The sequence below is a fragment of the Periophthalmus magnuspinnatus genome, chromosome 13 (assembly GCF_009829125.3).
Source record: "Periophthalmus magnuspinnatus isolate fPerMag1 chromosome 13, fPerMag1.2.pri, whole genome shotgun sequence".
NCBI lineage: Eukaryota > Metazoa > Chordata > Actinopteri > Gobiiformes > Gobiidae > Periophthalmus > Periophthalmus magnuspinnatus.
Window position 1 is genome coordinate 28,280,843 of NC_047138.1, and position 13,175 is coordinate 28,294,017.

General features: G+C 38.9%; 1 protein-coding gene across 2 annotated transcripts in view; it reads right to left on the reverse strand.

The window, feature by feature from the left end:
* Positions 1-13,175, reverse strand: part of pax3b (paired box 3b) — a 44,444-nt gene that overhangs the window by 2,193 nt on the left and 29,076 nt on the right. Inside the window, exons 5-8 of one of the 2 annotated variants that reach the window (XM_033976895.2) lie at positions 12,793-12,992; positions 9,873-10,038; positions 9,287-9,498; positions 1,390-1,672 (exon numbers count right to left, since the gene is read on the reverse strand). In XM_033976895.2, the coding sequence (XP_033832786.1) occupies positions 1,390-1,672; positions 9,287-9,498; positions 9,873-10,038; positions 12,793-12,992 (861 nt within the window). Of the gene's footprint in view, positions 1-1,384; positions 1,673-9,286; positions 9,499-9,872; positions 10,039-12,792; positions 12,993-13,175 lie in introns of both variants that reach the window. The other variant, XM_033976896.2, reaches the window with a different exon arrangement.

Sequence of the window (13,175 nt, forward strand, 5' to 3'; positions counted from 1 at the left end):
CCCTGCCACAGGCGATTAGCATCTGCCCCCCACTCCACCAAAACTACCCCAAAAACTGCCCCAAAAACTCCTCCGCTCCCCGCCGCACCCAACCACACACTAGCTATCCACTCACTGATTAATCAATTCAAGATGGCGCTAACGAGGTGTAGCAAAGACTCTCTGTATCCCCGTACTTTAGCTCTATAGGTACTGACTAAGCTTTCAATTCTTCCATTTGTGATTCCCAACCAACATATTTATTTCGACGGGCGCAGCTTTCGGATATTAACTACGCTATTAATTTGATACCCAGTCCCCATTGCGGAGATCTTTGAAGGCCGAAGTTGTTGTAAAGGGTTGTCGAGAGGTCACGGGATGGACTATTCTGATTGGTGCACCCCCTATGGACCGAAATTGGACATGGCGGGCACTGCAATCACACAACGTCGCTTTACAAACTCACATCTCGTTTGAAGTTGATTTAAACGGTGATTTTAAGTGAAAGGCCTTCTCGAAAAGTGAAATTGTAGCTAACGGGATCTTTCTGCTTGAACACTGGGTTGATTGCTTTAGCGATGCAATCAGATGTGAACAATTAAGCCCAACACTTGTGGCCGCGCGGTCGGGCTCGGAGAACATGCTACGCTAATGCTACGTACAACCGCAAACTGTTATTTAAAAATATGATAGGCGAGTTTATGTTATGTGCAATGGGGCGCAAGATCACACACGTACTACTGGTGAAGCTAACGTCATTCAGATTTTAATGCTGCTATTTAAACAGCAATCAGACTTCACAGGCAATGTCGTGTTTTTTAGAATTAGCATATGATAATGAAAATGCCGCTAATACTTCGATTTTAATTTTACTTTCTGGCACAAAATATTTCGTGTACAAAATTGCGTGACAAAAAAATGACTGAGGGATTACACAGACCTTTTTGATAAAGGTTCGGTTGAAAAGATGTGATATTTTCTTCTTGTACGATAGTATCCTGATAAAACTTTGGGATTGGAACTGCTAACCCTCCAGTAAATGGGCATGTCGTAAAAACACAATATCACCAATTATATAGCAATCACAATATTGAATCGAAGTGTTACCAGTGCATATTTTTGCTGTGTTCTTGGGCTACTAAAATGTTGATGAGGTTTCCATTAGCATTGTCAAGTACTATGTGACATCACACAAGACTGCCCTGGGGTGGAGTTTGAACTGTGGATACCTGTTAGACCAATCACACTGTTCTTTATACCTCCAGACTCCGCCCCTCCCTCTTCTCTTAAGTCCTCCAGGTACTTCCCTGTTTGTGAAATGTGTTTGTGGGCGGAGTTTAGAGGTTTAGTCCTACTTTAAGATAGTCGTTAGTAAAAAAAATAGTAAGATTAAAGTTGTATTGACCTTACTTTGTGCGTACTGGCTGTATTGGTAGGGCCCCACATGGTCCACGGTGTACCCAGGAGAGGTGTAGGCGGTGGGGGGGTGGTAGGACTGCGAGCTGGGCAGAGAGGGCAGAGCGGCCATGGAGGGCACGCTGCTCAGACCCTCCAAGCCCTTCAGATGCTCCATGCGCTGGCTGCAGTTCGATGCCACACCCGCGGGGGGCTCGAGGGCGCCGGTGAGCGGGGAGATGGCGTAGTCGCTCTGGGGCTGATGGGGGACTCCGCCGTGGTTTAGGAGACCCATCACCTGCGGATAGAGGAGGAAGTCTGTGTTAGGGTCGGTTTAGGGTTGTCAAAAGCATCGGAAATCAGATATTAATCGATACGAGAACTAATATCGAAACCAGATTTGAGCAAGTTTTGATACTGCAAAAAATTAGGACAAAACAGGACAAAATTTGAGTTTTTCTGAGCAGTTTTAGTATTATTTTGAGCTGCATCAGAACAAATATAAGACCTCATGCTAAAATAAAGAAAGTAGTATTGGTTTGTATATGAAACCACGTCAAAAGGTTGGTTTATTTTAGGTTTATTTTTTATTTTCTACATTTGATATACATACAGAAGACATCAAATATATGAAGCAAGGGGGAAAAAAAAGTTAAATTACTCCACTAAATAATTTTTGACAAAGCAAAGTGTGAATACTTTGAGGATTTTATTTATTTATTTATTTAATTTTTTTTATTGTAGAGTAATCGGTAATTGGTATCGAGTATTGAGTCAATTTGTTAGTATCAAAAACAACTCTGAAACTGTAGTATTTGTGTTAGTCAATGTGGTCACTTTAATATTCAACTTTTTTACTGTCCCGAAGGAAAATTGATTTTTTAAAATAGGTTTTTCCATCTGCAGATCTACATGAAATGCTCTCAGCGATTTTCTGAACTGGGAGCTGATTGAATAAGTCACGTTGACATGTATCTGATTAGGTTCATGAGGTCTTCTGTTATGATTAAACTTTAGCCTCTTCTGTGGGTGAATAGACGTCTGCACATAACAATCTACAGCGTAAAACTCACATGTGAAAAACTCATTAGGCAAATCTCAGCTTTAATGCATTATTCAGGACAGTTCTATTTGATGAGCGACCTAAGTGTACAAGTTAAAACATATCTGAAGGTCTAAAAGTTTCCCCATGCTGTTTTAGTTTGAATTTGTATATAATATTAAAAATACCTTCATTTGATTTTTGTTGTGTTTTTCAAATGCTCCGTGGATCAGACTAGGAACTAAACGTAAAGTTACTAGCACCATTTCATCTAAAGCAAGAGGAGACTCAGTTTGTGTATTTTTAAGTAATATTTCAGGATTTTTTTTTGCACTTTTGCACCTAAAACATGAACAAAAGAAATGTTTTTAAATGTTTTAAAGCAACAGCAACTTTCTGGAGGCAACACGACACCTGCATGATTCCATCGAAATATAAAGTTACAGCCGTACTCCGGAACATTTTTCATGACGATAGATATGTTTAATGCCATACTGTGGGAGATTATAGCCAAGGGAACATGATTTCCATGGAAACAAGCAGGAGGAGGCCTTTCTCCAAGTCAAACTGATTTGGAAATTGTGGAGATGCAAGCGTGCTCTGAGTAAGGACACATATTTTTCTGTGCAATAAAAACAACCAAAAAAAAACAAAAAAAACAGCAAAAGAAACTTATTTTTGTCAATTTTGTTGGCTGAAAACTGACATACTGTGGCTTTAAAGTTTGAAAGTTACACATTAGACCACTGATCAAATCTCCTGAGTTGAAACCCTGCTGTGTCGTGTTGCGTTTTTAGGGTCGGGTCCATCGTTCTCACAGTTGTGTTGTGTGAGCAAAGAGAAGTTGAGGAAATCTCCCACTGAGCCCATCAAAGAGCTGCAGCGCGGGACATCCCAGACACAGGGGGGCACCGCGGAGCACGAATTAACCAATTTGTACCAGCTCCACCACCTCACAAACTCCCAAACTCTCTCCTGACACCGCTGCAAACGATAACGTGGACTTATCTCTGTGCGGGAGATATTTACACGCAGATAAGGGCAGAGGAACGGGACCGAGCGAACGCGGCGGTTTGGGAAGTCCTCTGCAGCTTGACCTGGTCCACATTAGCATCAGATAATTCAATTTGGGTCTTTTTTTTTTTTTTTTTTTAGGCCAAAGAACGGATGGAAAAACACCAAAGGGCAAAACCAACTCCAGAGCAGGACTTGTCTGTTTAAGGGGACACAGGTCAAACTATAGTCTTTTTTTTTAAATGTTCTGGTTTTGGTAGAACATTTAAGTGTTAACACACACACACACACACACACACAAATACAAACTCTATTTTTTAAAGTGCGTCTTTAGTTGATTTTTTATATAAAATGCCATGAGAAAAATCGCAGGCAGATAGTGTATAAAATAATGGGGTATTTTTATCTATCTATGCGTGTCTACACTACATTTTTGTTCTTTATTTTTACTATTTTCTATATTTTACATACATATAGAAGACATTAAATATATGAAGTAAGATATATGGAATTATGTAGGACAGAAAAAAGTGAAATAACTCTACTAAATATTGTTTGACAAAGCAATACGTGGCTACTTGAGGATGTTGTTGTTGTTTAACTTTTTTTCTCTTTACTGCATAATTCCATATATTTTACTTCATATATTTGATGTCTTCTGTATGTATATAAAATGTAGGAAGTAGGAAAAATAAATTAAAAAAAAAAAACATTGAATGAGAGTGTGTCCAAACTTTTGACTGGTTGTGTACGTGTATTTAAAGCGACACACATCTACTAACTATTTTCTCTTTTTAAATGTTGGGGTTTTGCTAAGAAAATTTTAACTTTAAAATTAAAATAACAAAAAAAATAAATAAATATTGAAGGTGTTACACAAGACAGATATAAAACACAACTGAAATATAAAATAGTCTATTTCATATTTAAATAATACATAAAGGCCTCATTTAAATAGCAGAGAGCGTATAAGAGAGTGTATATACCTATGGGACCAATGTTAATGTTTGCTAATTATTTTTTGAAAGCTATTATACTCTTGGCCTGTATTAAGGACGGACAGAACTATTTCAAACTTCCAACTGTTAAAAAAGAAAGAAAAAAAGACAAAAAACACATTTCACTATTTTAATGCAAATTTTCAGTTGTTCTCATAATAACATCTTTTTTTCCTGTTATGTTTATTATATATTTATTTATTTACATATCTCCTTTTATTGTTTTTTGTTTTTTTTTTCTCTCATAAAGTCTATTTGTTGTGCTATAATCCAGCCTCTATTGTGACACACAAGTTACATTTTTGTGACACAAAAGTTACATTTTTGTCTTATTTTCCATGTTGTTTCCATTATTCTTGCAGCATTCCTGGTAATATCTAAATCCGGCAGAGTTCTGGAGGACAGTAAGCTCCCTCTCAGAACCTCGTATTCATACATTACCAACTGATATTTTATTAAATTCAGCTACTGTAAATACTAAAGAGGGAATATGTGATGCTTTTAGTAGCCATTTTGGATTATAAGGTGATGCTGAGGAGGTCCTTCTGATCTTGATTATGTTGAGTCCGAACCTCAGGCAGATAATCACGTTTCACCTTTCACTTACATGGAGGTCTTAAATGCTCTCCGCTCCACAGATCCAAACAAGTCCACGGGAGCTGATGACCTTGATCCAAAACTTCTACTACGAGCTGCCCCATATTTAATTCAACCTCTTTCACATATTTTTTATCTATCAGTTCAAATGGCAGTTATTATAGGAAATGGCACATGTTTTGCCTTTACATAAAAAATAAAAAAAATTCTTATCAGCCAGGTCAGAAAAGGGCATAATACTGTCACTGCAACCACAAAAGTTTTAAGATTAAGATTGTGTAGCTCTGTTTATTGATTTGACCAAAGCTTTTAATTAAGTGGATTATAAAATCATCTTGAAGTGTCTGAAGTATATTGGATTTGACGGGGCTTTCAAATTATCTTTCAAACAGAACCCAGGCAGTAGTAGCTGATGGGTTTAAATCACATTTTTTTACTTTAGGCAAAGGAGTCCCCCAAGGCTCAATTTTGGGCCCGCTACATTTTACTATATTTATGAATCCTATTGGTTGAAATTTATCAAATCAAATCAAACTTTATTTATAGAGCACAATTTAAGAGAAATTTCTATGGATAAAACTGCAGCAAGATTTTAATGAATTCCAAAATTATCTGAACAATATTAAATTATCCTCGAATGCAAATTAAACTAAGTTTTTTTGGGGGTTTTTCTAAAAGCATTTAAGTCATGTGCAAGCTATAAATCTATACACACTAAACAGAGCATTGACTGAAAGAGTCACCTCCTATAAATAAATATCTTGGGTTTTGGCTTGATGAAAACGTATCCTTTAAAAACATATCTTGGAATTATGTAATGCTTTAAAATCAAAATGATCATTTTATTACAGAAACAAATCATGTATTGCATTGAATTAAAGAAAAGAAATTGTTCAAGCCTCGCTCTCTGTCAGAAGACACTGTATAAAATGTATTTATAAGGGGCTACTTGAGAGACTGCCTGAATCTCTTTGACACAGGAACTTTTAATACAAGATCTCATGATTGTGTACATCTAAAAACTGGCCACACTAGAACTTGATCCACTGGTGCCACAAATGCACTTTAATAATGTGGTGATAAACATTTATACTCACACCTGCTCCTGTTTCTAATGTTTTAAATGGATCTGTGTAGTTATGTGTTTTGTTTGTTTTTGTTTGTATTTCTCTGTATTTGAACAGGGCGCTCATGAAAAGTAAAGTCTGGTGCTCTCAGTGGGCTCTCTCTGTGGAAATAAAGATAAATGAAATGAACAGTGAAAATCTATCTATTTAAAAGCTGTCAGCATTTAGGGACTACAGCTTCTCAAGAAACGAAACTCACTAGAACTTAACCCTTTTTTGCCTAATTCAAATATAAACAGATGGGGAAAAATCTCACGTGACTCGCTTCTACTATCTATCTATCTATCTATCTATCTATCTATCTCTCTTTCTGTCTGTTTATCTATCTATCTCTCTTTGTCTATCTATCTATCTCTCTCTTTCTATCTCTCTCTCCTCCCTCTTTCATTGCAGACTTTATAGTAAGACTGAGACGTCTCTCTCTCCCCCTTCTCTGTCTCTATCTCTCTCTATCTATCTCTCTATGCATCTATGTATTTATCTGTCTATCTCTATCTCTCTATCTCTATGTATCTCTATGTATCTATCTATCTGTGTCTCTCTTTCTCTCTCTATGTATCTCTCTCTCTCTCTATCTATCACTGTCTCGCTCCCTGTCTATCTATCTATCTATCTATCTATCTCTCTTTCTATCTATCTCTCCTCCCTCTTTCATTGCAGACTTTATAGTAAGGCTGAAATGTCTCTCTTTCTGTCTCTCTCTATCCATCTACCTCTCTCTCTATCTCCCTATCTCTCTATCTGTCTATCTCTCCATGTATCTATCTATCTATGTATCTATCTATCTATCGATCGATCAATCTATCTGTCTATCTCTCTATGTATCTATCGATCTATCTGTCTTTATCTATCTATCCACCTATCTCTCTTTCTCTCTCTATCTTTCTATCTATGTATTTATCTCTCTATCTATCTCTGTCTATCTCTCTCTCTCTCTCTCTCTCTCTCTCTCTCTCTATCTCTCTCTGTCTATCAGTCCATGTGTTGTTCCTATTGGCCTCCTGCTGTTTCTAATGCGTTACATCCCTGCTCTGTGTCCTGATCCTGCTGCTGATGGTTAAAGGGCTGTGCTCCATAACACAGAGCAGCTCTGGCTCTGGCTCTGGCTCTGGCTCTGGCTCTGGCTCTGGCTCTGAGCGGAGTATTACTGCTCACACAAGTCCCACATGGTCCTGCTTAAGTCATTTCCCAACAAGAGCAGACAGAAAGGAGAGAGTGGAGAGCTACCTAAACCTGGTGCTCAAAACGACACTGTTATAACGTTTGCAAAGAGAGGGACAGTATATTTGGAATTATTTGAAATATTTGATTTTATTTTAGGTTGACGAAGTAAATATTTAATAATAACACTCCGTTTTATTTGACAGCGCCATTCAAGACACGATTGTCATGATACAAAACTTTCAATTTTGATTTCGATACTAAGGAAAAGATACCAATTCTGACACCACAATGATAAAAACACTCTTTATTTCGACAATAGAATGTGATTTTCAACATTAATACGAGTTTTAGTAACGATTAGTATCTGATTTTTTTTATATTTTTGACTATTTTACTATTTAACACAGAGTAAAAAGTGCCCCATATATATCTCATAAACGTAACTAATGTGATTTCTAGAGACAACAATGCGTTTTGTAGAGTGTCTAAAATAAAAAAAGATTACTAGCAAACTCAAAAACTCCCACAATGCATTGATATAAGACATTGTGATCATTAGATAACATAAGATTGCGTGCTGTACTGCAACAACCCTTCATTTCTGCACGAAAATGGGTCAAATGCAATGAGTAAATGCGTTTTTCCATACCCAAAATCCGACCTTAGTTCACACTGTTGAATGGATTTTGGTTGAATAGAAGCACTTTGTTGCTAAAAGCTGTTGTACTCATGTTGTCTTGTCTCTGTCCAAAACACATGTGGCCCATCGCTCCGGGGCATCTGGACTAAACCGGAAGAATGTCGCGACTTCTGAGGCTTTCCATATGAAGTACGCACAAATACACAGCGTTCATACTCAAGAATGTCCATCCAAATATTTAGAGAATCCTGAAGGAGCCTCGATGGAAGTGTATTTGCGACGGTATTGAGGCACATAGTCGCACTGCTGTTTGTTTGGGTAATATAGTAATCCTGTGTGCAGTATTAAAGGGCCCAGATTACACTATTTTCTGATGTTATAATGTTGTTTCCTTACTTGGAGTTGTGTTTTGGTTCATTCACACATGTTTGAGCCTTGTAATTGTCAATCTCTACTGAATAAAAGGTTAAAAGGTAGTTGTTAACTTGAAAACTACAGCTTCATGACATCACAAGGTGGAACAGAGCATTTTGGAAAAGCTTCGAGTAATAATACAATATGTCTACATCTCCAAACATGTGTGAATTATAACAAAACACAACTCCAGGTGTGTTTTTGTTGAGGAAACATTATAACATGGCTCAACGCTCTCAAGAGTCAGTTTTGTTTACAGTTGTCCCTCGCTATAACGCGGTTCACCTTTCGCAGATTTTTTTAGTGCAATTTTACATCCTTTTTTTTTTTACAGTGTATGATCGTGCATTGTGTTCTGCGTCCTGATTGGCTGAGGGACTGTAGACCATTGTCCATCAGTCTCCTCCGTGCCGTGTCTCCTGTACAGTACAATATGTGTTCAGACAAATTTACATAAACGTTGTATCGCAGTGTGACTCTGAAGTGCTGTGTGTTTGCAATTTGTTTTCTCCCCGACAAAACCCACAACGTCGATGAAACGTTCTGCACCGACAAAGACGCCTACGAAGGTTTGAACTTTGAGAGAGTTTAAACGAGAGAGAAATGTGAGAAAATGTTAATGCCTGTGTGAGAAAAGTGTGTAAAGTGTGTGGTGAGGGGTTTTACAGCAAAAAACATATAGAATAATTGTAAAAAATAAAGCTGACAACTTCACAGATTTCATTTATTGCGGGTTATTTTTGAAACGAGGGACCACTGTATTGTAGGACCTTTAAATGCTTGGATAGGGCAACAACACTTAGCATGCTAACATGGACTTCCTGATTATCAGACAATAAAACTATCTGCGGGAAAGACAAACTTTGCTCAAATACATGGGAAAAAAATCTTTTACAGGACCTTTAACTAGGCTCACCTGTGGAGAGAGTCCGTTGCCTAGTGCTGGGTTGATGGGGTTGGCTGGTCCTCCGGGGCCCACAAAGCTGTCAGAATACCCAGAGAAGGAGTGCCGTCCCGGGGCCAGACAGTAGGCGGTGGCTCCTTCTCCCTGGGTCCCACTGGAGCTCTGATGTCCCGATGAGGGGGGCAGAGGCTGAGGACGGTGCACTGTGCTGGGAGGGTCCGACACTGGAGACGACGACAGGAATAATCATTGCACACAGCCGAGTTTGATATTTGGAATTTCGACAGTGAGTATCATAGCAACCAAAGAGCCAATCCAGAGCGAGGCTGATGAAAGTAACACTCCTTCCTGCCCGCACTGCTGGTTTAGTAGAGAGTGGGTCAATTAAACCTGTTGCTAACGCTAGAGGGGAAAGAAGGCGCCTGATTTGTCTGTTAATAATGTTCATATCTTGATTTAGCGACACAATAGTGAAATAAAATGTAGTGGTGGTGTATATTGTATAGATGAAAGTGGGTAGGAGAGTTTTTGTAGTAGTAATAGTAGTAGGAATAGTAGACGTAGTAGTAGTTGTAGTAGGAGTAGCATTAAACTATACCTTGTGCTATAGACGAGGGCGGGTAGGAGGTCTCTGAGAGCTGGTACGGCTGCAGACTGGACATGGCGGAGGGAGGGAAGCCCCCGGGGATCAGGTGATTAAACGCCATCAGCTGATTGGCTCCTGCCTGTTTCCTCCAGCGCGCTCGCCGGTTACTGAACCACACCTGCAAAAGACACGGGAGGAGCATTAGAAGACACAGAAAGAATAATACAAATAATGAGTTTTAGGGTTTATGAGTGAGTATAACAGCACAGAACATATTTGGAGAACAGGGACAGATAATGAAACTCCAGTCAGTCTCAGAACTTAGATTGTATTCTCAAACTGGTTGTTTATTTTTGGGTCATGTCTTAAAAATGTTTGAGAGTTGCTATTTTATATTTCACATTTTTGCAGATGAGATTAAAAACACAATTCCAGACTAATTATTCCAGCCAAGAACATCCATATAGATACCTAAGTAATCGACTAAAGAAATTCTTGGTCGAAAAAGGCGTGAAGTGCAAAAGATCTGACCATTTATTTGACCTAAACCGAAAGTGTATTGACAAGACAGGAAAAGTATTAATAACTAGTAAGACAGATGGTCCATATAAATCCTTTATAATCCCAATAACATCCACGACCAGTCACAAGTTTGGACACGCCCTCTTATTCAATGTTTTTTTTTTTTTTTTTACTACTTTCTAAATTCTATATACATACGCAAAATATCAAATATATGATGTAAGATATATGGAATTATGCAGCAATGAACAAAAGGTAAATAAATGTGTGTTTTTATATATTTATAGTTTATATTCAAATCCTCAAAGTAGCCACCATTTGCTTTGTGGAAAAATAGTTAGAAGAATTATTCAACTTTTTTCTTTACTACATAATTCCATGTATCTTACTTCATATATTTGATGTCTTCCATTTGTATAAAATGTTACAAAATAAATAAATAAATAAATACTGACCAAGAGAGTGAGTCCAAACTATTAGCTGGTGTCAAAGGTTTGGGCTTTTTTTTTTTTTTTGCTTTTTTTTTTATATATATATATTTTCTGCATGTTATATACATACAGAAGACATCAAATATATGAAGCAAGATATATGGAAAAAAGTGAAATAACTCTACTAAGCAAAGGGTGGCTACTTTGAGGATTGGAATATAAAATAAACAGTAAAAACATATATTTTGTAGAGTTATTTAACTTTTTTCTTGACTTCATAATTCTATATATATCTTGCTTCATATGTTTAATGTCTTTGTATGTATAAAATGTAGAAAGTAGTAAAAATAAAGAAAAATACTGACTGAGAGGGTGAGTCCAAACTTTTGACTGTTCGTGTCATTTGCCAACTCATAAAAAGAATCGACTGACTAAGATTTGATTGACCCCTACAGTCCTACACATGAATAAAGTGTATTGAAATGAAATGACTCCATATGGACAGAGTCTGCTGAACCTTCCCATGTGATTCTATGAGGAAATATTTACACTATTTGACAATGGTCTGAATGTGCAAAAGGAGAGGCCGAACTGGACTACAGGGACTGGGGTCGGATCAGTGTGTGGCTGTGTGGGCTCGGACGATCCGCGGCAGGTTAAATACAGGGAGAGTCTGTTAAAGAGACTTTATAAAAGAGTGGGAGAAATGCAACGCAGAATCCACATGAACATTTTACGGCTCGCTGTAAAACTACGAGAGAATTCAAACCATGTGAGGTGCAGGGATAACGCGGTTCACATTTAGATCAGATGACTGATCCAGTGGAAGTGTATTTACAAACATTTATAGAGAAAACAAAGAGAACTGTAAAATAAAAATAATAGTTTTTGGCATATTTATTTCATTATTTTCCTTTCACAAAGTTTTAATAACCGAGACTTTGTGTTTGATTTAAACTATAAATGAAAAACAGAAGCAGACTGAAGCAAGACTTTATCTGCATGTTACTTATACTCTAGCTTCTTGTTAGCTTAGCCCTCTGTGCTAGCTCCTCGCGGGTGTAGATCATGGTTCTATTATAAAATCTAGATAGGATACTGAGTTGGACTAGTGGTCACTCATTTGGTACTGCAGACATCACTCCCAGAGAAATCAATGTAAACACAAACTGTTGTCACCTTTCACAAATGTCATGTTTTTAAAAAGTAGTTTTTAAATCATTAGCTTCAACTCGCTCTACTCCGCTCTAGCTCCACTCATTCTGATTGGTACGATCGGTCACATGGTACACAAGACTGCACTCCTTGCGTCCGCTCATGTGGAAGAAGGGCACCACTGCGCTTGGTCGGCGGGCCACACAGCCACCGGATGTACCTTGCTGCTAAGGCTAATCCTACGACAAGCTCATTCATTTCAACAGGCAGCCATTTTCGAACCCCAGGGCTTGGTGTAGAAGACTGGGTAGTGTCTCTGTTAACTTACCTGTACTCTGGCCTCTGTTAGCTTCGCCCTCTGTGCCAGCTCCTCGCGGGTGCAGATCTTACCTGTACTCTGGCCTCTGTTAGCTTCGCCCTCTGTGCTAGATCCTCGCGGGTGTAGATCTTACCTGTACTCTGGCCTCTGTTAGCTTCGCCCTCTGTGCTAGCTCCTCGCGGGTGTAGATCTTACCTGTACTCTGGCCTCTGTTAGCTTCGCCCTCTGTGCTAGCTCCTCGCGGGTGTAGATCTTACCTGTACTCTGGCCTCTGTTAGCTTAGCCCTCTGTGCTAGCTCCTCGCGGATATAGATCTTACCTGTACTCTGGCCTCTGTTAGCTTCGCCCTCTGTGCCAGCTCCTCGCGGGTGTAGATCTTACCTGTACTCTGGCCTCTGTTAGCTTAGCCCTCTGTGCCAGCTCCTCGCGGGTGTAGATCTTACCTGTACTCTGGCCTCTGTTAGCTTCGCCCTCTGTGCTAGCTCCTCGCGGGTGTAGATCTTACCTGTACTCTGGCCTCTGTTAGCTTCGCCCTCTGTGCTAGCTCCTCGCGGGTGTAGATGTCTGGATAATGCGTGCGTTCGAAGGCTCTCTCCAGCTCCTCCAGTTGCTCTGCGGTGAAGGTGGTTCGGCTGCGGCGCTGTTTCCTCTTTAGCGGCAGGTCGGGCTCGGACTCCACCTCTGAGCCCTCGTCCGACTGAGGAGCTGGAAAAAAGAACAAAGACACAGGGTTAACATACGCTGAGCTCAATTTAGGCTGTAAATTAAGTTTTTCCAAGTGATATTTTTACTTTTACTTGAGTAGTTTTTGCTCTGGTATCTGTACTTTAAGTGTGTGACCCCATTTCCTGATAAAAATTATGGTTAAGCATTTGCCGGTTTAGATGT